This window comes from Callospermophilus lateralis, chromosome 2 (genome assembly GCF_048772815.1).
Source record: "Callospermophilus lateralis isolate mCalLat2 chromosome 2, mCalLat2.hap1, whole genome shotgun sequence".
Classification (NCBI taxonomy): domain Eukaryota; kingdom Metazoa; phylum Chordata; class Mammalia; order Rodentia; family Sciuridae; genus Callospermophilus; species Callospermophilus lateralis.
Window position 1 is genome coordinate 81,885,206 of NC_135306.1, and position 24,713 is coordinate 81,909,918.

General features: G+C 41.5%; 1 protein-coding gene across 5 annotated transcripts; it reads left to right on the top strand.

Moving 5' to 3' along the window:
- Nucleotides 1-7,871: 7,871 nt before the first annotated feature.
- Idnk (IDNK gluconokinase) lies at nucleotides 7,872-24,315 on the top strand. 5 transcript variants are annotated; one of them, XM_076846089.2, is made up of 5 exons: nucleotides 7,872-7,982; nucleotides 12,432-12,462; nucleotides 12,774-12,860; nucleotides 20,608-20,651; nucleotides 22,851-24,315. In XM_076846089.2, exons 1-5 carry the CDS (start codon nucleotides 7,933-7,935, stop codon nucleotides 23,200-23,202), a joined length of 564 nt encoding a protein of 187 aa, XP_076702204.1. In that variant the 5' UTR covers nucleotides 7,872-7,932; the 3' UTR covers nucleotides 23,203-24,315. The 5 variants fall into 5 exon arrangements, with proteins under 5 accessions (XP_076702204.1, XP_076702208.1, XP_076702207.1 ...); XM_076846093.2 differs by having other exon boundaries at nucleotides 7,891-7,982; nucleotides 12,270-12,462; XM_076846091.2 differs by lacking the exon at nucleotides 7,872-7,982 and adding an exon at nucleotides 8,036-8,374.
- Nucleotides 24,316-24,713: the final 398 nt, after the last annotated feature.

The window sequence follows — 24,713 nt, forward strand, 5'->3', positions numbered from 1 at the left end:
CTGTGTGAAAAATGGGGTCAATAGGCAATACACCTCAGATAGGTAGAAAGAATAAGTATCTAAACCAAAAGAGAGCACAAAAATACTGTAATATCATCCACTAGCATGTAACAAATATGAAATGCAGCTATAAGAAATCATTTTGCAAAATAAAAAAAAATCTGGAAATATGTTTTATAAAATTTGAATGTATTTAACACTGAACTGTGTGGTTTTAAAATTGGATAAGATGGCAATTTTGTTATATGGGTTTTTTTCCCACCACAATTAAATTATTTTTGAAAAGAAAAAAAGAGAAGTTTCTCCATTATAGGTTCTATTTGTGGTAACCAGCCTCCAAAATGGTTCCCAACATTTCCTACCCTGTGATATTCACACCCCTGTGTAGGGTCCTCTCATATTGTTCCTCAAATAATGATGAGTCTTTTCTAAGATTAGGCTATAAAAATCCCCCCCACACACACATTCCTGTCTTTCTCAAAACTCTCTCTGAAGGAAGCCAGCTACCATATTTGAAGCCAGCCACTCAGACAGCCTGTGGAGAGACAGGTGTAGTGAGAAATGGAAGTCTCCAGCCAACTGCAGGCAAGGAACTGAGGCTGCCAACAACCATATGAGTGAGACTGGAAACATATCTTCCCCAAGTTGAGCTTCCAGATGAGACTGCAGCCCTGCTGTCATCTTGGCTGCTAGTCCCAGTTTCCTGGACCTCGGAAACTGTAAGATAATAAATGTTTGTTGTTATTCCCTGCCATTTTGTTGTAATTTATAATGCAGCAATAGGTAACCTAGTACCCCATGCAAGGATCACTGATATTCATAATGATCCAGGTACTGACATACCCTGATATATTTTTTCTAAGACTTCTACAAGAAGATGCAACTGCAGACAGCTTCCTGATACACCATGAGGACTTAGGGTACTCAAATTCCTTAGTTGTGTCTGTCAGTCAACAAAGGAGAGAATAAAAGTAGAAAAGAAAAGAGCCAAATAACCAGCAACTCAGCCATTTTCTTTTATTTAGGAGAATTATCAGAGAAAATTTTTAAAAAATGTATACCACATGAACAAAAGCTGTGAAAGGCTAGCCAGATAACTTTTCTTTAAGAAAATAAAGAATGGAAAAAGCTATTTTTAATTTAAAATAATTATTTAATGTTGGATTTCTCAGTTTTTATTATTGATTCTTTTTACTTATACATAACAATAGAATTCATTGTGACATAATTATAAAAGCATGAAATATTATTTGTTCTAATTCTGTCCCCACAACTTCCGCTTCCACTCCTCTCCTCCCTCCCGTGTTCCTTTCCCTCTACTCTAATGATCTTTCTGCTATTTACATACAGTTTTCTAAAATTAGTGTCTGTGGATACACACAGTAGAGAAATTTACTGTGGTATATTCTTATATGTACATAGGAAGTTTAGGTCAGATTCATCCACTGTCTTTCCCTATCCCATCATTTCTCCCTTCCCTTCATTTCCTTTTGTTTATTCCACTGATATTTCTTTTATTATTTTATCTTTCTTTTATTATCTCTCCCCTTGTTTCGGATTTGCTGGAAGAAGCAATTTTGATCAGAGTATTGAAGTGTAACTGGGTCTTCCACTAAAAAAAATTTCTTTTTTGAAGAAGCAGCTTTGTTACCTGGAAAATTTGAACTTGTAAAAACTGTCACTGGTAGAACACTTGGCTGGCATGTGAAAGGCCCTGAGCCCAACCCCCAGCACTGGGTGGGGAGAGTGGGGGGGAAACCTATCATTTGTGTATCAATCAAAAGATAAGGGAAAATGTACCTGCAGTGCATTTGTTGGGTGAGGGTGGGGTATGTGTGTGGGGCTAGGGACTGAACCCAGGGCCTTGGGCATGTGAAGCAAGCACTCTACCAGTGAGCTATATCCCCAGCCCCTGGAATGCATTTTTTTTTAAAGATAATAACTAATCATGTAAGTGTGACCTGAATTAACTGGCTGCTAATAGAGGAAATAAAGACATATCTTGTTAAAGACAGGCAGAGGAGTATTTTCATTTTATTTTGTTTTAGCTTTTTTTTAATAAAATATAATTCTTATTTAGTGGAAAGTAAAAACAAACCAGTGAAGAAGTATTGAGCAGTGTCACAGGCATTTTCCAGAGACAATTGCCTTCAAGCACGATGTCAGCAGAAATACTAGCAGCAGTGAAGGAGTAAATCAAGCTGGAAGAGGTGAAGGTCAAGATGAATTTAGTTTCCCAGCAAATCATTCCTGCTTTGCCCACAGGAAGGAATTCTCCAAGTCCCTATTCACTGCTGGGATTTATAAATTAGGTAGAAAAGCACCCAACTGTTTGTGTGTGCATGATGTAATGATGTATTATACACTTTGAATCATAAAATATATAGTTTAAAGTAAAAGAATAAAATAAACACCAATATCTCAGCTAAGAAATAGAAAAGTAACACTTCATTAGAAGATGATTTGTGCCTCTTCAAACATTCCTTATTTTGAATTTTAGGTTAATTGTTCTCTTGTTTTACTGTAATATATATATATATATATATATATATATATATATATATATATCTCCTTGGACTAACGATATATTGCTTAACTATCTTGTTTTTAAATTTTCTGTAAATGGGGATCATATAGTTATCATTCTTTCAATTGGCATCATGAATTTGTTTGTTTGTTGAGGCAGGATCTCACTAAGTTGCTGAGACTGGCCTAGGTCATGAGATCCTGTTACCTCAGCCTCCCAAGTCAGGCATGCACCACTGCACCTGGCTAACATCATGGTTTTGATAAGATTTCGTAGCTGTAGTTAGTTCACTTTATTTTCAGAACAGTATTTCATTGTTTAAATATGCCATGATTTATCAAATCACTTTGTTACTGGTGGACATTCAGGTTGGAACTATTATGAAAAAGACTGCTTGTAGACTTCTAAAGCGAAAGAAATAAAATCAAGAATCAATAAATGGGATGGATCCAAACTAAAAAGCTTCTTCTCAGCAAAAGAAACAATCAAAGAGGTAAAGAGAGAGCCTATATTTTGGGAGCAAATTTTTGTCACACGCACGTCAGATAAAGCACTAATCTCCAGGACATATAAAGAACTTGAAGTAACTTAACACTAAAAAAAATAGTCAAACAACTCAATCAATAAATGGGCTAAGGAGCTGAACAGACACTTCTCAGAAGAAGAAATACAATCAATCAACAAATATGTGAAAAAATGGTCAACATCTCTAGTAATTAGAGAAATGCAAGTCAAAACTACTCTAAGCAGAGCACTTACCTAGCATGTGTGAAACACTGGGTTTGATCCTTTGCACCACATAAAAATAAACATATAAAATAAAGGCATCCTGTCCATCTAAAACTACAAAAAAAAAATTTTAACAACTAAGATTTCATCTCACTCTAGTCAGAACGGCAGATATCAAGAATACTAGCAATAATAAGTGTTGGCGAGGATGCTGGGGAAAAGGCACACTCATACGTTGCTGGTGGGATTGCAAATTGGTGCAACCAATCTGGAAAGCAGTATGGAGATTCCTCAGAAAATTGGAATGGAGCCACCATTTGACCTAGCTATCCCACTCCTCAGTGTATACCCTAAAGACTTAAAAGCAGCGTACTATGGGGCTGGGGATGTGGCTCAAGTAGTAGCGCACTCGCCTGGCATGCGTGCAGCCCGGGTTCAATCCTCAGCACCACATACATACAAAGATGTTGTGTCTGCCAATAACTAAAAAATAAATATTAAAAAAATATCTCTCTCTCTTTAAAATAAAAAAAAGCATACTACAGTAACTCAGCACTTCAATGTTTATCGAAGCACAATTCACAATTGCTAAAGTATGAAAGCAAACTAGATGCCCTTTAATAGATGAATGGATAAAGAAACACAATGGAATATTACTCAGCATTAAAAGAAAATAAAATCATGGCATTTGCAGGTAAATGGATGGAGTTGGAGAATATCATGCTAAGCAAAGTAAGCCAATCTCGAAAAACCAGGGGCCAAATGTTTTCTCTGATAAATGGATGTTAATCCATATGGGGGGGGATGGGATAAGTGGAGAAACTTTGTATAGGGTAAAGGGGATGGGGGAGGGGGCAAAAGGGTAGGAAAGATGATGGAATGAGAAGGACATCATTACCCTAGGTACATGTATGATTGCACGAATGGTGTAACTCTACTTCATGTACACTAGAAAAGTGAAAAATTCTGCTCCATTTGTGTTCAGTGAATCAAAGACCATTCTACTGTCATGTATAACTGATTAGAACTAATAAACAAACAAACAAATAAATAAAAAGACTGCTTGTACATTTGTGCACATGTGTCCTGGTATATAAACCTGGTAATGGAATCGCAGGATTCCATGATTTGGTTCTCAGAGAAGTGCCTATGTACATTAAGAGGGGATATTTCTCATTGGACCTCATTTAACCCCTGTGGAATGGGCAGCTACATACAGGAGCATTGCCATAGTCATCATTACTGGGCAAGACTTACAGTGTAGGTTGTTGACCTGAGTCTGAAGGTGACTGAGATTTGAGTCACTGTGGTAACACATGTAAAGCTGTGCCTCACAGAGACTCTTGGGGTTTCCAGGGCATCTTGTGCCTCAGTTCAGCAGTTTTTGCAGTCGACAGACACAACCTAATATTAGACCAAAGTTCAGCCTCAGGGCTGCCCATTAGTTTATAGCTAGGAGGCCCTGAGACAACCAGGGCCAGCAGATGGCACTCTTTGGAAACCAACGCTCTGGAATTCAGCTCCTAGGGACCCCCTGAGTTCTGCTGGACTAGGAGTAAGCACAGAAGGCTTTCACAACTCTAATTAGCACAAGTGTGGGATAATTTTCATTTGTCCCTCCAGATACACTCTCCACCTTCTCTTCTCTGTTCTGCGCATATGCGATGACAGCAAGGACCCTTTCAATAGCTCCCTAGCTCTCTGCTCCACTTGGGGTCTGTTATGGTTTAGATGTGGTGTCCCCCAAAAGCTCACATGTGAGACAATGCAAGAAGGTTCAGAGGCAAAATGATTGGGTTGTGTCACGATGGGCAAAGGTGCCACATATGCAGTTGAGGGGAGAAATAAAGAATGTCCACGTGCTATGCCCTTTTCAATGTTTTATTCACTGAAATCACTCAATACAATTTACTCAATAGGTTCTTAATCAAGAAATGACAATCCTTAATGCTGGTCACTGCAATGGACATAATCAATTCAAAGCAAATAATTCTAAGTTAATTCTAAGCACTGCAAACACACTTAATCATGAGAGACCTATTACAGACATTACCTCTGTATGCTAAGTTCAAATGCCAGATCTCAAGTCTTAAGTCTTAGGCCTTAAATCCAGCAAATGCACACTCACTCAGAGCACAACAATCAGGTCAGCAACCAGTGGAGGATTCTTCTGGAGGGGAGTTGACAGCTGGTTAAGGAGATGGTCATAAGGAGAAGTCACCATTCTCACCAGAGTTAAGAGGCTGCTATAGAGTTTGAGAGAGGTGAGGATGATGCAGAGGATCAGGCAGATGATGAGAAGAGTTGGGATGTCAGTTCAGATCCTCATCAGGCTCTCTGGCAAGTGTATATCAGTATCAGCTGGCTGAATGTCTGCCCTTTTGCTCTGTTATTTATACTAGTTTTTGGAGCTTCTACTCATCCTTTGGGTCCCTATCAATTGTTACCAGGTTTCTTAGTGACATTTTACATTTCAGAGCAAAGACATATGGTTTGGTGGCTTCTGCCCTGATTTTACACTTTGACTCTCATCAGAGTTAAGGCAAATGAAATATTTATACCAGTGGCTTCACTCTGACTTTGAGTTGTGGAAAGAGATTTGTTTATGGCTTGTTCGTGACTTGTTTACCAGGCTATGCCTGATGACATATTGGAGGGCTCTGTAGGCTTGTGCCTGGGGAGACTGCAGTTTTTATAATAGAGTTGCTTAGGCCTAAGGTCATCCTTACAGGTTGTGAGAGTGTTAATCCAATCAGAGAGTCGATCCCCTGATAGGGGCTAACTGAGTGGTAATTGAAGTGGTAGGGTGTGGCTAAAGAAGGTGGGAAGGGGGGGACAGGTGCATGTGGCTTTGGGGTATATATTTGTATCTGGCAAATGGAAATCTCTCTCTGCTTCCTGATCAACATGGGGCAGCTTCCCTCTGCCAATTCTTCTGTCATGAGCCCAAAAGAAGGGAGTCTGAGGTCTATGGATTGAGACCTCTGAAACAGCCCTCAAATCTTTCCTCCTCTACAGTTGTTCTGGAGGGGTTCTTTAGTCACAGCAGCAAAAAAAAAAGCTAACACAGTGTCTATCGGTGGAGTTTGGCCACTACCACAAGAGAAGGCAAGGAGAGGGGTTGGGAGGTCATTTATTTCCCTGATCCCCATTCTTCTGGGTCAAGAAGATGGTCTGCTTCCCTTCTAGAGATGGAATCCTATTAGACACCTCTCTCCATAAAGCATCTGGACAGCTTGAGTACACTCTCCTCTCTCCTTCTCTCTCTCTTTTTCCCCCTTGGAAACTACATCTCTCCTCAGTTACTAAGACCAAGATGCTGCTCCTTGTTGCTTTTTCTGACCCTACCCATATCTCTTTATTTAGTCCCTTTGTTAAACCCTCTTCAAATTATTCAACCTGAGTAGGCTATTTCCTGCCACCATCTGAACTACTTGCAATTGTCATTAGATGGTTGCTTTTGTGTCTCATTAATTTTTTTTTTAGGACACAGAGTAATGTGAACTTGGTAAACAAAGGAGGTGCAACAAAATGTCTTTCACTGTAGTCTTTAAACATACCTTGGAAGTGAAATACAGAGAGAATAACCAGACTTTCTGCTAATCATTTATGATTTGAACATTAAAAGAAATATGAAATTATTTTTATTTTTATTTGCACTGAGCTGGTAAACAACACATATGACTGTATTTATTTTACACATCTATTTCTCTTACCAGCCTAGGAGTGCCTGGGGGGTAATATTCAGCTCTTAATGAATATTAATATTATATCAACCTGCAGATTATAGAGGTTAAAAAAAAAGTTAATTGACCATAACTGAACTGTAAAGACCTGTCTCTTTGTCTTTGTAACTCCCTATCAGAAATCTCGTCCACTCAGGCTAAGTATAAAAAATAAAGTCAGGCAGGGATAATTGAAATAGTCATAAGTAACTGTTTTTGTGTCTTCTTGTTTTCTAAGACATAGAGTAACAGCTATTTGATAAACAAAGGAGGTCGTGCAAAATGTCTTTAGAAGGGCTTTTAATCAAATATTGTAAATGATGCATAATTAAGACATCGTTGTAAGGCAAACGGGCATTTAAAGAGGGTGTTCCTTCCTCTTAAGTAATTTCCTTGACAAGAGCTAGATTAAATAGCAGGGCCACACAGCCATTACATATGCTAATATGGCCAACTCTATATTTGACACCGAAAATCATCTCCGAAATATTTACGGAAACAAAAGTCCAGGTCACAAAACAATGTGATCCCAATTTCATAAAATACTGATTTCCATCTACACTGGAGATGGAGATTGTTTGGTAGAGCTGTTTTATTGCCTCTTGGTATGTGAAAGCGTGGATTTATTTTGTTTATTCTTTTTACAAGTCTATTTTTTATAAATGAATGGGTGGTTGCGGTTTCCACCGGTGGAGGAAGAGCAGGAGGGGCCGCTGCAAGAGGACTGCAGGAGGAGGTGGTCCAGCCGCTCCCTGCTGCCAGAGACTCTTCATCTCTCGGCGGTGGGGCGCGGGGAGCGCAGCGGGGCCCGCGGGACTAACCCAGGATGCGGCGAGCCCCGCGCACAAAGCCGGAGGAGGAGGAGGCCGCGCGGCCGGGCGGGGGCGGGTCCACGCTCTGGCGCCGGCCGGCGGGGCCCGGAAGGCGACTGGAAGGAGCCGTGTTGGAGCCATGGCGGCGCCCGGCGCGCTGCTCGTGATGGGCGTGAGCGGCTCTGGAAAGTAGGTCCAGGAGGCCGGGTGCAGGGGCACCTGGTGGGGAGGCGGGCGCCGCCGGTCGGCCGGGCGGGGACCCGAAGGTCTTGGGAGCCGGTGGCACCTGCCTGTCCACCTTCCAACCCGCCCGCCTAAGCCCCGGGACCACGGGAGACCTTGCGTATAAAACCCCGGCTCTAGCCACGCCGGCCGGGGTCAGGAGCCCCTAGTGAACAGGCCGCTGGGGCAGGGTGATTGACAGGTTACCAACGTGAGGGACGGCGGTTCCACTCCACATCTCCGGAGGCTCTGAAGGCCCGGGGTTGGGACATTTTGTCAGACAGGGCCGGAGCCTGCAGAGCCCGTGTCCCAGCCTCTTTCAGACATTTGTCGAACTGGGCGGACGGCTGCCCCCTTGTGTGAGTTTCTGGACTTTTCTGATTTGGTTTTGTTCAGTGAACGTGAAGATCTGGTGTCGTTTCCCCCTTCCTTTGATCAGTATTAAGTTAAAATGAAAAGAGACCCTGTTAATATGGAGGGTGGCTCCTGGGAGTTTGGAGAGAACTCTGGAAAATATGCAGATTCTACCCAGCCAAGCTGCTGGCCCATTTGGGGATTAGCTTTTGGCTTCCTGATAAAACCAAAATCTGTGTCTTATTAAAAAAACAAAACCAAAAAAAAAAAAAAAAATCCTACCTACTGCAATATCCAACGACAAGCAGCAAAGCAGAACTTAAGAAAATAGCTTTCTAAGGCCTAACAGTACCCTTCTAGAATTTTCTGAATCACAAACTACCTATTTGGTCAGGAGTGTATTAAAGGCTTTTGTTCCAGGAAGTAAATTATAGCTTTCCAAAATTATCTTGATGTTTTGAGCCTCAAAGACAGGAAATCTTATATTGAAATTGAAATAAAACATAGAGCCCAGGACCCTCAGTAATAAAGTGCATGCCTGGCCTTTGATCCCCAACCTTTCCCTCCACACCCCCAAAATAAAACAATTTGAAAATCCCTAGCTGTCCCATGATTTGAAAAAACTAGAAAGTATAAAATTATTGTCATACTGTGATGTAGTGAGATCTGAGTCCTATCTCATGCTGCCTGACTCTATGAACTTGAGCAGAGTGTAAGCCTTAAGCCAGATGAGGGGTGTCTGAATCATGTTATTTACAGCTTATAATGTACTCAGTAACTATTTATTGAGCTCAGTCTTTATGTCAATGACACATAGTAGACAAGACAGATGAAATTCCTGTCCTCAAAAAGTTTAGATTCTAGTATGGCAAAGGATAAATTAAGGACACCTATACAGTGTGCGGGCTGGGGGTGTGGTTCAGTGGTAGAGCATTTGCTTAGCTTGTGTAAGACGACCCTGGGTTCAGTCCTGGTAAAACACACAAATCTCAGTGTAGGATATGGTCCATTGGATGGGCCTTTTAATTCAGTGGATATATCAAGGGATCATTGCATATCCAAGTCTGGAGTTGAGAAGAAAGGACTTTTGATGTAAAATGTGGGAATAACTGACATGTGGATGTATTTAAAGACATGAGATACTGAGATCACCATGAGAGTATTGAAGTAGAAACTAGCAAAAGACTGAGCCCAGAACACTCTGATGGCTAAAGATCAGAGAGATGTGTCAGATGTTGCTGACTGAGTAATAAAATGACTGAGAATTGATTATTTTTTATCATTAGGATAAAATGACTTCTTTGATGACTTCTGCAAATTTCTCTTAGGCCCCTGCAGGATTTTTAATTATACTTCATAACATTTGGAAAAATTATTTCCATAGCCTAATGGCTTAAGAGAACAATAGACTCAAAACAGGAAGATTCCATTTAAAATGTTGTCAGGAAGTTTACCTAGTTAATGTTTTTACTGTGTCCACCCCCCACCACCACCAATGTATGAAATCTTTTTCATTTACTGATATGTGTCCCAAGCAGTGCCTGGCAGATAGTAAGTGCTCAGTAAATATTTGCTGATTTAAAGAATAAAAGAATGAACTATTTTAATAATAGTACTGTTAGTTTTTTATTTTTTCTTTGGTTCTGGGGATTGAACCCAGGACATTGTACATGCTAGGCAAGCACTCTACCAACTGAGTTACGTCCCAGCCCAGCTTTCTTTATGTTTTGGCAGTCTTAGTGAAGCCACCCTCATCTTTGGTGGATCAAGTGGTCCTTTCAAATATGTTTATTCTGTATCCCTTCCCTTTCCTGCTAGTCCGATGTCTTTTAAGTTACTTATTCCTGATTTAGACCCACTGGGAGACATTTGGGCCATGACATTTTGTTTGTAATGCTTAGATCTGACCAGTCTCCACCAAAGTGGGCACTCACTTTGTCTCATATCTAGTAGGTCCCTGGTGTGTGTCCAAGAGTCCCCATTTTCTGGTTAAGGAGGTTTGGATGGAGCAGCAGACAGTGGCTTTTCTTTTCCCTTCTATCTTCTTCCTGAATCTGCATAGCTTTCCTTTTAGAATATGAGTGACAGTTGACATGTTCATTCATGGTTAATCTAAGTTGGTCTTAAATGTGATTTCTGTTGTGTACAGCTCTGGCTTCATCAGGCATGGAGTTCACCTGGGTTGGTGATTTACCACCTGTCTGTAGCATTCCACCTCTGTGGAATTCAGTAGAGCAAACAAAATGGGAAAGGGGTTGTTTCTCCTTCAGTCCTTTGTTTACATCAAGGAGCCAGTCTTGGTTTGATACCAGTGTACCTTTGACACTCTGTGATACTACTTTAACAAAAGAATGACAAGAGGGCTGGGCATGTGGCTTAAGCAGTAGCACGCTTGCCTGGCTTGCGCAGGGTGCTGGGTTCGATCCTTAGCACCACATAGAAATAAAATAAAGATGCTGTGTCCGCCGAAAACTAAAAAATAAATATTTAAAAAATTCTCTCTCTTTCTCTTTTTTAAAAAAAAAAAAAAAAGAATGTCAAGACCCTTGTTAGGCAGAAGTGTCCAACTAGAACTTAGTCACATTGTTTTGTTTGGGTTGTATACATCTTTTTTATTACCTTCTATTTAAAGTGAGCAATGCCTATAAAAGGGAAGGAAAAGGTGTTTCTTTAAAGACTTAATTTTTAAAAGTGAAGTAATTAAAAATAATCAAGTAAGTAATTGTAGGGGTTGGCAAAACTTGAGAGATTGAAGAATAAAATGGTGTAAGGATACAGTAAAAAGAGTCTTTGGGCAACACTTTAGAAACTGAGAGCCAGAAATGACTGGATGCATCACTGTCTGCCAGGCTCCATCCCTCCCCATGGCCCTAGACTGTGAGCCTCAAGAGGGCTGAGACCATGTCTCAGAGGTCTCACCATTAGATCGTGGGAACTAGTAGGTGCTCAATATTCACTGATTAAAATACAGGTGAATGGATAATTATGTACCTCAGGTCCCTTGAGAACACTGAGGATTAGAGGAACAGGCAACTTTCCCAGGATCTCTGACATTTAGTGGCAGAATTGTGGCTATGGACCACACCTCCTTTTTTGAGTTCCTCTGTGTTCCCAGCCCTGAGCCCTTTTCTCTAGCTCCCACTGCTTTTTAGGGTACAACAGTTGTTATCAGATGCTGTGCACAGAGAGCATTTAACTCCCTTTTTGTTTTTTTTGTAATTGTAGATGGACATGATACCTTTATTTTATTTATTTTTATCTGGTGCTGGGGATCAAACCCAGTGCCTCACACTTGCTAGGCATATGATCTACCACTGAGCTACAACCCCAGCCCTTAACTCCCAGTCTTCACAAGTGGTGGTTGTTCTTGAGTCATTTACCCATGTCCTCTATTTTAAGAGTGTTTTTTTTTTTTTTTTGAGAGAAGGATGTTGGGTAACCAGTGATTGAACTCAGGGGCTCAACTACTGAACCACATCCCCAGCCCTATTTTGTATTTTATTTAGAGACAGGGTCTCACTGAGTTGCTTAGCACCTCGCTTTTGCTGAGGCTGGCTTTGAACTCACCATCTTCCTGCCTCAGCCTCCTGCACCACTAAGATTACAGGTGTGTGCCACCATGCCTGGCCCTTAAGATTGTCTCTTTTAAGCCCCAGTGCTTCTGTATGCCCACTGAACTTTGCATGGATTCAGTTAGAGCTTAAATCCCCCATCAGACTCCTCCCTCCAATCTCCTCAGCAGAATTTTTATCATTTTATTAATTCAGTATTTTCTTTTACAATACAGACCAGAGCACTGATTATTGAAGGGGAAAAAAAAAACTTCAGAGGTTTAATGAAATCTGATATATTGCCTTTTGAAAAACAAACAGTGGCAACTGGTTAATTATTTCTTCAAAGGCATTCCTAGAAAACAGGAAGGACATCACTTTAGCATCACACAGGGATTGGCACTTTAGCACAACTGCCCAGACACCTGTTTCCGAGGCATCCTTGTGAGGAAGGAAGTGCTGCACACTTTGAGCGAGGGCAGTAACTGGAACATCTGTGTCCTCTCCACAGATCAACAGTGGGCGCCCTGCTGGCATCCGAGGTAATCTGTTTTAACAACTGTGTGTCCCATTGTGTTCTTGTCCCTTTGCTTTCCCCCCTTTCTTCTGGCCTATGGTGATTTTGAACCAGACACCTCTGCATGGCTTAGGAACCATTGGAGCAAGTCAGTTTTTCTCCTTGGTAATTATGAATAGTGGTGAATGAAGGGCGGGGGGCTTTTCCCTGGTGTGTCTATGGGGGATGTCCTGGCACCTACAATGGGGAGGAGGGTAACAGTGTTGTTTCCACACTGCCCATTAGTAACATAGCCCTACTGCCTGCCACATACTCTCTTTTCCTTTGTTCTTTAAGCTGGGATGGAAATTCTATGATGCAGATGACTATCATCCAAAGGAAAATCGAATGAAGATGGAGAAAGGGATACCATTGAATGACCAGGTAACTTTGGCTCTCTGTGTCCAACACGCATACTCCACCTGGTGTTGAGACCTCTGTCGTGCTTGGTGTAGTGGAGTTCCTCAGTCATGAGATAACCAGAGGGTGGGTGCTCCAAAGAGCCAGCTGCATGGTGGGTCCTGCACCTGTTAGCTCTGGCCCTGACCCTCCCTGTAAGCTTAGCACTAGGAGCAGTGTCACCCTCTGCCCCAGCTTGGGAAGGGTCTGCCACAACACCTTGTTGCCAGGTTTTAGTCTGCAGAATGTGGAGCCTTCCTGAGAAGGCAGAGGTCCCCTGTGTCACAAACAAGGGGAAGTTCCTCATTTTCTCCCAGGTCCTATCAGCCAACCACCATCACTAGACTCTGACAACCACCCCAAAGCCAGAGTAATCTTGAAAATTCAGGTGTGGCCATGTCACCCCTGCCTGAGATCCTTTAACGGCTTCCTCCTGCTCTCAAAGTCCAGGCCAAACACCTAAATTCCTAAACATGTGCAGGCTGGCCTCCATGCCCACCCGCCTCCAGCTTATTTTAGATGCTGTGAGCCACCCTCTCAGTCCCTCGTGGTACCATGCCCCTCCCTGAAGGACCTTTGTATCCACTTCTGCCAGGAATGCGCTTCCTTTCCTCTTCCCAGAGTGAACCTGCTCATCCTTCATATCTCAGCTCCCATACCACTGCCTCTGCGAAGCCCTCCCTGACCAACCTCTCTGAAGCCTCCATGACCAACTCTCAGAACACCATATACCTGTTGTCCTTGTCCCAGTCACACCTCGGCAAATGTTAGTGTGAGAATGTGATTAATCATCTCTGCAACTAGACTTTACCCCCAAAAGGGCAGGGACTGTGGATTTATCTGTTAACCATTGTAACCCTAGGCCCTGACACAGAGTAAATGTCAGAAAATATTTATGGCATGTTTTGGAGTGCATGAATGCGTGAATGAATGCCACTGTCCTTTATGCACAGTCATGAGGCTACATCCCAAAGAGTCTTTCTCAAACTGGAATTACAAACTCTTGAATTCACCAGCTGAAGGAACAGTAATTCAAGAGAGAGCGAGAGGGCCAGGTCAAGAGCTGGGTCCATCCACACAGCAGCAAGGCACGTCTTACTCCCTGGGTTAAATGTGTCCAAAGGGCAGAAACAAATGGAACTGGCCAAAGACCAACGCTTGTTTTACTTTTCATTGGCCTCGGCTCACCCTCCAATTTCATCATCCCCCTTTGCTCTGCCTTGAAAGGTGAGAGTCACAACCATTATTCAAACTGTTCTAGAGAACTCTTTGGCACTTCTCCCTGTTTTGGGAAGTGTCACTTGAGTTTGCAATGGTTCAAGCCTTGAGCCAGCAAAATGACGTTTGCAACATCTGATTTTAGAAGATATGGGACATGGGGCAAGGGAGCTATGAAAGAGACACAGGGTAATAATTTAAGTAATATTGATATCATACTAGAAATAATAAACAATATAGACAACCTGGACCCAACACCACGCTCATGTGACTTTCAGAAAATGGATTAGCATCTTGGTGCCTTATTTTCTTCTTGTAGATTTAGAATGGTAACAGGACCTATATCAGTGGGTTCTGGGAAGAATTAAATGAAATAATAAGAAAATGTGTTCAGAATAGTACCCAAAGCACTCAATAAATATCACTTTTTTATTACTATTTCTAGTGTTACACACAGACACACCATAAATCACAGATCCACACACATAAAATAAATCATTATTTCAGAGTGTAATTGTGCTGATATTATTTTGTGTTTCTCTTTGGTGAGTGACATAAAAGGTAACAAAGAAGAGCAACCCAATGGATGGGTTTTTTAAAAACATTTATTTTTTTAATTACAGGTGGACACAATACCTTTTATTTTATTTTTATGGTGGTGCTGAGGATCAAACCCAATGCCTCATGCATGCTAGGCGAGCACTCTGCCTCTGAGCTACAGTGGATGGATTTAGTTATTGTTGTTGTTGTTGTGTTTTTGTTTTTGTACCAGGGATTAAACCCAGGGGCACTCAACCACTGAGCCACATCCTCGGTCTTGTTTATTTATTTATTTAGATACAGGGTCTCACTAAATTGCTTAGAGCCTTGCTAAGTTTCTGAGGTTGGCTTTGCACTTGTGATCCTCCTGCCTCAGCCTTCTGAGCCTCTGAGATTACAGGCATGCACCACCACTCCTGGCCTAAACAGATGGGTTTTAAAAATCATTGAACAGCCATCACTGTTGTTTACCAATGATGCTTGTTCAGTAGGCTCTCTGAATTGGGTAGGTAGAATCCAGAAATGAATTTGTATACAGGAGAAAAGCTGTCCCTGCCCTTTTCTTCCAGTGGCCACTGGAAGAAACACAGGTTACAGTGGTGCCCCCTTATCCATGGGTAGTACATTCCAAGACCTCAGTAGATGCCTGAAACCATGGGTAGTACCATACTCTGTGTGACGATGTTTTCCTGTGCATATCTAAGATAAAGTTTAGTTTATAAATTGGGCAAGATAGGAGATTAACAGTAACTAATAACAAAAAAGAACAGTTATAGCAATATGCTATAATAAAAGTTATTTAAAACTTGTGAATTTTTATTTATGAGTTGCATTTTAAATTTTTAGACCATGGTAAACTGGGTAACTGAACACTTACAAAGTGAAGCCATGGATAAGGAGGAGCTCTGCACTTTCTGAATGTATCCAAGAGCAATTGCAAGTCAGCCATCCTTAGAGAGAAGCATACCAACCTCAGATACAAGGAGGAAGAGCAGCGGGTGTTTTTCATACTTGACAAGAGCTGAGGGAGTCTAGGAGTGAAAGTTGTGGGTCACAGCTGTGCTGGCCCTGTGCCCTCTGGTTGCCCTGGTAACTAGTCCTGTGATGCTGTGCTGAGGAGCTGTACCATGTGGATCAGACTACAGTGTCAGAGGCTGAGGTATAGGTTTGACTTGATGAATTCTAGGGGAATTTGGGGATGTTTTGTGCTCAGAGAGCTCAGGGCTGAGATCTAAGTTGAACCATCAAGGGCTCCTTGAGGCCATTTAATTGTTAATTAATTAAAATGAAATAAAGTGTAAAATCCAGTTCTGGGTTGAACTGGTCGCATTTTATGGCCTCAAGAGCCACATGTGGCTACCCTATTGAACAATACAGATCTAGAACATTTCCATCATTGCACAAAGCTCCATGGACAGTGACAGTCTGGAAGGATATTCCCCCCAGGCTGGGAAAACTGATTAGAATGATGATGATGGTATCAATAAAGAATTTCAAAGCTCTCAGTCAGCACATCTCCTCTGTGCATCACCGTACTGTCCCACGGTGATACCCAAGTAGACTTTAAGGTCTGTTTGAAAAAGAGAGCTTTTACAATGGCTCAGGAGGCTGAGGTAGGAGGGTCACATGTTCAAAGCCAGATTCAGCAACTTAGTGAGGCCCTAAAGAACTCAACGGGACCCTGCCTCAAAATGAAATATAAAAAAGGGCTGGGGATGTGGCTCAGTGGTTAAGGTTCAATCCCTGGTACCAAAAAAAAAAAAAAAAGAAAGGGAGACCTTTGATAATTCACAAAATATGTGATTCCCAAGAAGTGAATCCGGGTTGGTTAAATGGAAAGAAAAAGATTAAGAGTGGTGGGGGATGGGGAGCAGGAAAGAGATTGAATCCTCATCCTCATGCATGAGGCTTCAAGGCCCTGTCTCCCTTTTAAAAGCTTCAAGAAAGCTTTTAAAAATAATAATTCTCCTTACTGTAAATGTAATATCTGTCCCAGTATTAAAAGAAATCTGCAAAGTACCAACTTTTTTTTCACAGATATATCACCTTGGTTTCCTCAAAAATATTTACTAATTGAATTTTGTAGTTTTCCCTTTGTGTGTCGGGGGGGGGGGGAGAGTGTGTTCTTTATACATCCATCCTTTCCTTTGTGTACTTAATTTCTGTACCAGGTAAAAACCAACCTTTCTCCTCTCCTCCCCTCATACGCTTTCCACCCTTCCTTCCCCTTTCCCCCAACAGAGCTGATACCTTCTACCATCTCTTCCTCTTCTCCAAAGACCCATCACTTCCAGAAGGTACTTTCTCTATTTGTGTCCATCAAAGCACTGAAACTATAGACTAAGGAAACCTGTGGCCTCCTGATGTTCTGACTTAACTCTTGGAAGAAGGTTTACTGTGCTCCCTCTGAGCCCTGGGCTGGGGGTAGGGGTGCCCTGTGCCTTTCCCATCATTGCATGTGGGGACTATGGAGAGTGACATGACCTTGAACATCAGAACCAGCAGACAGGAAGGCAAACCTGAGTTGTTTCCTCCTCTCTTTCCTCTAAGACATTTTTTGTGGGTTTGACCACTTGTTATTTATTATGCTGTCCAAGGTATCTGTTCAGAGGGTACATTGCTCTGGGTATTTGCTTCTCCTTCTGGTCCCAGTTTCTTCATCTGTAACAAGATATAGATCTTTCCCTTTATTCACAGACATCAGGAACATAAATGTGGAGCTCACACATCCAAGTCCTTCCTCCTGCCCCTATATAAGGTCTGAATTCCTTGGCAGGTCACTTAGATCTTGGCTAGTGAATCAGCATCTCCTGACACTCCCACACTGGGCTCTCCAGACCCTGCTCCCAGAGCTAAGTAGCTGCCTTTTCCCCAGTTCTCAGGACACATCTTTATGCTCCTAGTCTCAGACACCCCTCCCCTCTTCAAGATTTGCTTTTCTGGAGGCCTTATCAAAATCCACCACTCCCCATACTGTGTAGCCGTGGCCCTTAGCATCTCTCTCATCACCCTCATCATTGCCCTTGCCCTACAGCTCATCTGTTCATCTGTCTCTTCCATCAAGCTGTGATTCCTATGAGAACAGGAACCATGTCACTCATGATTGTATCCCCAGTGCTCAATTTGGTGCTTTGCTCATTATTAACAGTCAGCGTTTGTGAAATTAAATTCCAGTGTCTATAAATTCACAAATTAAAACTCTTGAAGATTCAAAGTTAATTTCATGTTAAATCATGTTTAAAATTAAATTGTATTCGTTTTCTTATTTAAATCCCAAAGCAGCTCACTAAACTATTTGATACCCATTTTTCAGGTGAAAAAAAGAGAGGCACCGAGGCAAAGCCACCCAGGGAAGGGAGTCTCTCTAACCTTAAAGGTCATACTTTTCCTGTTAGGTTAATGACCTGTGATAATTCACAAAATATGTGATTCCCAAGAAGTGAATCCGGGTTGGTTAAATGGAAAGAAAAAGGTTAAGAGTGGTGGGGGATGGGGAGCAGGAAGAGATTGAATCCTCATCCTCATGCATGAGGCTTCAAGGCCCTGTCTCCCTACTTTGTTACAGCTTTCTGTTAAAGGAGCTGCTTTAGGAAATATATATGTTTAAAAAAAAACAGCTTATAAAAATAATGTTATCTTTTTCATCTCCACTAGTCCATAAATATGGTAGGAAAACGTTGCTAATCACAAGGGGAATGCAAGAAAGACAGGAATTTAGAACTGTGGAGTCTAATGGTGCCTTAGAAGTTAACTCAAGGGCTGGGATGTACCTCAGAAGTGTGGCACTTGCTTAGCAACACAGCCCTGGACTAGATCCCTAGCACCAAAAACAAAACAAAGTAACTCAAATTCAGAGTGATCATGTCTAGAGTATGGACCCAGAACAGTGTCTAGGGCCCATTAAACACATAATCCCCACTTGTAAATAAATGAAGGAAGGTGGAAATCGAAATTGGTGCTTCAACTGGCAGCCTCTGCCCAGGAGCAATTTTTCATCACAGAATACTGCACATTTCAGTAAGTCCAGCTTATTCTCCCTGTTTCCTAAAATCCTTGACACCTTCCCTCCTGCTTACCAAGCCCAAGAAAATTCTGTTTTGCAACTATTGTTGTAAATTGCATTTCTGGGCTACATTTATGTAGCCCCTCCAACTTTTTTTCCTAGCAGATTCTCTAGAACATCTAGCTTCTGAGAATGATGTCCTGTAGAATCTTGATAATAATAAACATTAAATATATATGCTCTTCTCCAATAATCTCCAAGAATCTCTCCATATTTCTAATTTCATTAACAGAGTTCTTGTGGTCTGCAAATTGGGAGCTGGTAGTCCTCATCATCTTGTTATTGCATCTACAAATGACCACACTTTTTCACTAAAGGCACTTAGACAAGTGTTGGCATAAACTGATGTTTCATTTGTTGAATCCATTTAAGCTACAATGTGTATATATAGCAATAGCTGTTGTAATTTAAATAATGGTTTTTATGAATTTTGTAGCTGTTGTCCCTTAGGATATAATTGGTATAAATGGCAGAGCTGTTTTCGTTTGATTTCTACCTTGTATGAATATTGTAGCTATTGCATTTGAACTCCCAAGATCACTGGGTGAAGTGTGTTCATGAAAGTAAAGTCTTAGAGATCTATGATTAGCAAATCTTCCAGGATCCTCAACCCAACTTTAAGCACACAATGCTTTGAAAAATTAATTTGTTTGATGATGAAAAAACATTTATACTATACAGTTTTCTAAGGAGGGTCTATGGTTTGCTGAGCACAAAGTGATGGCCTTGGTAGAATAAACTTTCAGTCACTGAACACTGAATTACTCTGAATAAGAAGTAGGAAAAGCCCAAGCTCGGGGCAGAATCTGGGAGCCAAAGAGCTGGGGAGCTGAAAAGGCTCCTCGTGGAAAAGATCAAGAGAAAATTAAAATGATCTAAGGCTTGACCAAAGTCTAAAGCAAAATGAGAAAATCTCAAGTGTTAGAATCAAAGTAGCAAGATTGAACTAAGCTGGAATAATTCCTTCCCCAGGTTTTGAAGCTGCCCAAGGCCAGGAAGGCAGGGCTGTTGTCTGGTGTACCTGAAGAGATGGGAGAGGAGGCTATAAGCCAATATAAAACACACAGCCCAGGTATCTTACTTTATGTTATCTTTACATACTTTGTTATCTTTACATAAAGTAAGATACCCTTAGTTTGATTTGATGACTGCCTTTGTAATGATTACAAATATTTGCCACCAGTAACAAAATATGGAAAAGAAAACATATTTGTACCCTCTAGACTCAAAAGCAGCAAAGAATCTGGTGACTCCCCTTGGCTAAGGTGGGAAAAGGCATCCTTGAGAAACCAGACCCCCACCTAACTCCCAAATGCACACTATAGTGGCATAGAAATACCCAGCTGGAAAAAATGATTTAAAAAAACTTTTTCATCTTTATTTTTCATTGCACTATGGCCAATAATCAGGATGTACTCTGGGAAGGAGGAGAGAACCATGTCTAAAAGGATTTCTTTGTGAGACACTACGTTTTGCTGTGTAAACTTCCTCCATTTTCTCTTTAGCAAAAATACAAATTTCTCACAATTTATTTATCTGAACAGAGTTTTGTTTTGGAAAGTTCAAAGATTGGCATAGGGTATGTGTGAATACCCCTTTGCATTTGAGATATGTAAGGAAAGCAGCAAGAGATGTGTCAGCATACCAGAACAAGGGAAAACATACACCATGGGGATTTTCAGGGGTAGATAATTACTGGTGCCTTAAGGCAATTTTTATTGTTATAAAAGAGTCACTGACACCCAAACCAAGAAAATGTTTCTGTGGTTAATGGCCCACTGACTTGGCCCCTCTCCCTGGTATATGACCTACTTCTCAAAACAACTGGGTCTTAACATCTGTGAACATGACATAGTTGTTTCTGTACAAACTAATTACCTGGAAGTCAATTTGTGTCTGTTTTAATTTCAGGACAGGATTCCATGGCTTTGCAATTTGCATGACATTTTACTAAGGTAAGAGACCATAGGGCTTTGGCATCAGCCAGAAAGTAAAAACTCACATGAGAAAAGACAGTGGTCACAAGTCACAACCAGGTAATGATAAAGGATCCCAGAAATAGAGTCCACTCCTTTCAAGTAACGAACATGGATATCAACGAGCCATGGACAGCACATACGTTATTTGGACTCTGGGGACAGATTTCCCACCAGCTCCACAATTTCTAGCTGGCAGTCTTGACAGCCATTCAGTTTCCACGCATGTTTCTTAATCTGTAGAATGGGGATAAATATAGTTCCTACTCACAGATTATTGTGAGAAATAAAATGATGCATGGATTATGTTCTAAAATGACTAATATACAGTAAGTCCTCACAAAATTTTAACTGATGCCACCCTTCTTTTATGTGAATGTGTAATAACATACGCTTTCAAGAGTAGACTAAATCACACATTAAGATATGTAATAATTCAAGGACTTGGAAGAGAGAAGAAGATGCTATAGCCTATCTTAGCCATTACTTTTTCTCCCCTTTACTTTAAGTTGTGACAATCAGGAAAGACTGGGGTCATTTGTAAGTCAACATGTAATTGTCCACCAGGACTGGAGAGACCTGCATTATCCAGCTCTCTATCATGCCTCTAACAAGATCCTTCCACCTGGGGCCTGACCCCACTGGAAATTCTGGTTAGGACTGGTAAAAGATAAAAGGCAGGAAATGGGTTATGACTTTCTAAGCTGAAGTCATATTTTATCAAATTAATACCATCTGGACCATATGAAGTTAGAGTATACTTATGATTAGAAATTCAACTTGCTGTTTTCACAACCTATTGACATGACTGGGCTTAGGGTTTTACTGTAGAGAACTCCTGCCCATCTATTGATGTCAGAGTTTCTTTACTGTAATACTGACCAGTAATCAAAGCAGAAGTGACAATCCTTAGGAGGGCCTAGACCAGACCTCTAGATTGAGAATAAACAAGCTCACACCATGGCTGTGGGGCAGACCCTATGGCTGAGCCTGTAGGTTGAGTTCTCAGCACATTCCATCCAGTGGGTCCCAGTTCAACTTGGCCATAATATCAAAGGAAGGCCCCTTAACTTTCTATCAGATACTCACACCAGCATTTACCCTCCACCTCTTAACTCTAGTCACAGCTTAGCCCCAAGATGAATGCCAGCCACACACTGTAGCCCAGTGGAACCATGGTTCACTCTCTTGTGTGGTCTCTGTCCCCTTACTGGTGCTGAGTTACACTGGCTATTTCTGGCTCCAGTTTTCTCCTTGGTACATCCCTGGAAACTTCTCCCATCCTATTCACCTTGCCCACACAGGGACTGATGCTCTCTTCTGCCCTTTTCGCTGGCTCTGCACTGGCAACTACTCCCACCCTTCACACCATACTGCAGAATGTGGGTGGGGAGAAGCCAGTTGTAGAGTGCAAATCACTAAATGTCCTGCAGAGGACCTGATCCAACCATTTGCACTGCACAGGTGCATGCCAGCGGCCTGTGTCCATACACTGAGGCTGAGCATGTCCTGCATCCATAGGAGCAGTCAGCAACACTGAGCTCTTCTGTATACCAGGCATATCAAGCAATTATTTTCCCTTAGGACAGCTCTATAGCAGTTAATGTGGGTAGTCCCAATTAACAGATGGTGAACTGACCCCCCCAGGAAGAAAATACTTTTGTCTGAGATTCTTCTGTTGACTAGTGGAAGATCTTTAACCCAAAGCCAGGTATGCCTGATGCTTAACCTGCATTTTCTGACATTTTTCACTGACAGAGAAGTAAAACTGGAGCCCTCCACCTAGAATTAAGACTGATTATTTTAGCTAGGCATGGTGGTACACACCTGTAATCCCAGAAGCTCAGGAAAAGGAGGATCACAAGTTCAAAGTCAGCCTCACCAACTTAACAAGACCCTGTCTCTAACATATTAAAAAGGGCTGGTGGGGGCCGGGGTTGCGGCTCAGTAGTAGAGTGCTTGCCTACCATGCATGAGACACTGGGTTTGATCCTTGGCACCACATAAAAGTTAAAAAAAAAAAATTAAAAACAATCTAAAAAAAGAAAAACGGCTGGGGATGTGGCTCAGTGGTTAAGCAACCCTGGGTTTAAAAAAAAAAGACTGATTATTTTAAATGTCTTCATTATTTAGTCCCCTCCCTCCCTCCCTCCCTTCTTTCCTTCCTTTCTGAAACAGAGATGTAACCTCAGGACAGCATGTGGTTCTAGCCTGTTCAGCCTTAAAGAAAACATACAGAGACATCTTAATTCGAGGAAAAAATGGTGTACCTCTGAAGTCTGGGGAGTCGAGAGAGGAAGAAAAGCCAGCTGAGGTGCAGCTCTTGGTGGTCCATCTGAGCGGGTCATTTGAGGTCATCTCTGGACGCTTACACCAAAGAAAAGAACATTTTATGCCGCCTGCATTATTACAGTCCCAGTTTGATACTCTGGAGCCCCCATCACCTCCAGAAAACTTCATCCAAATCAGTGTAGACAAAAGTCTTTCAGAGATCATTGCTGTAATTATGGAAACTCTGAAAATGAAATGACACACATCAGTGGTCCAGAACAGAATCAGTCATAGATGTGTCCCATTCCAGACCTTGTTCCAGTCTCCTCATTCATGCTGTATTCTAAATGCTTCTTAAGGTTGAACCAACCTTGGTGTGTCAAGATGTACGTGTTTGTAGGAATTTGTGATGTGCTTGGCATCATGGGCTGTCATGTAGGGAGAAAAGGAAGGGAACTTTAAAAATACAACGTAAATTGAAGTGTAAATTCATCAGTGATGCCATCAAACGACCAGAGAAAATTCTGTAATTGATGATAGAAATCATTACTTTGCTTAGAACATTTTCCACTAATGCCTGTATTTTATAATAAATGAAACTTGGCTATCCTTGAAATCCCCTGGAAATTGGTCTCTGGAACAGAAATGTGTGCAAAATTGGCCATCTAGTAGCAAGTAATCTCACTCCACACACTGCCTAATCTGTTCACTATCCTTGAGCTGCAGTTCTAGCAGCAGCTCGTACGTTGAGGTCTCAAAAGGCAATATGGGTAGGACAAGCAAGCCTTGCCCAGCTCTTCAAACAACCTATGCAAATATATCATCAATACCAAGTTTCTTTCCTTTTAGCTAAAATTGTCATTTAATATGATATTGTCAGTAATCAGCCCAAAGTGTGCAGCAGTATAGGAATATATAAGGTGTGCGATTCCAGGTTTTAGAGTTTGAGAGCACAGCATTAAATGATTCCATGCATGTAATTCTCCCTTACATTTCTATTACTCCATCTCTCTGAGACACTGGGGATGCCCATTTTGTGCAAGTGTCTTTTGTGCAAATGTCCCTCCCAGCCCAGGCTGATCCTGTGATCCAAAATGAAGCCCTGCTTGCCAGAACTTACTCTCGGATTCCCAGCCCTGGGTGCTCATGAGTCAGCTGTGGAACACTCAGATCAGGGTCCTGGGCTCCCTCGTATATTCACCTTCCAACAAAGAGCCACAGGCTTCAGACTTCTATGAGCTCATGGTCTCCCCACAATTTAATCACTTTACGTTGTTCTTGTGTTTATTGTTATTTTGCTTGTATTTAAGGAAATTGACTATTTTTCATTCAAAGTAATGACTTTAGTTTCTTTTAAAATGAAAAACATCCATATCTGCATCCCTTCATATGTACAAGGGTTTCATTTCAAGACCAACTGGCCATACTCAAATCTTATATAATAAGACCTAGTATTTGCTTAGAACCTCTAGGCATCTTCTTGTAATATTTCAAGCCATCTCTAGACTACTTAATACCTAATACAGAGTAAATGCTAAATAAATAATTGTCATACTGTATTGTTCAGGGAATAATGAGGAAAGCCTGTGCATGTGCAGTACAGAGGCAATTTTTTTCCTCAGTGTTTCTATCCAAGTGTGGTTGAATCTGTGATGAATGTGGAATCTGTGCATGTGGAGTGCTGACTGCATATTTAAACAAAGTAGGACATTTCAAGATAAAAAGCCAGGCGTGGTAGAGCATGCCTGCAATCCCAGCAGCTTGGAAGGC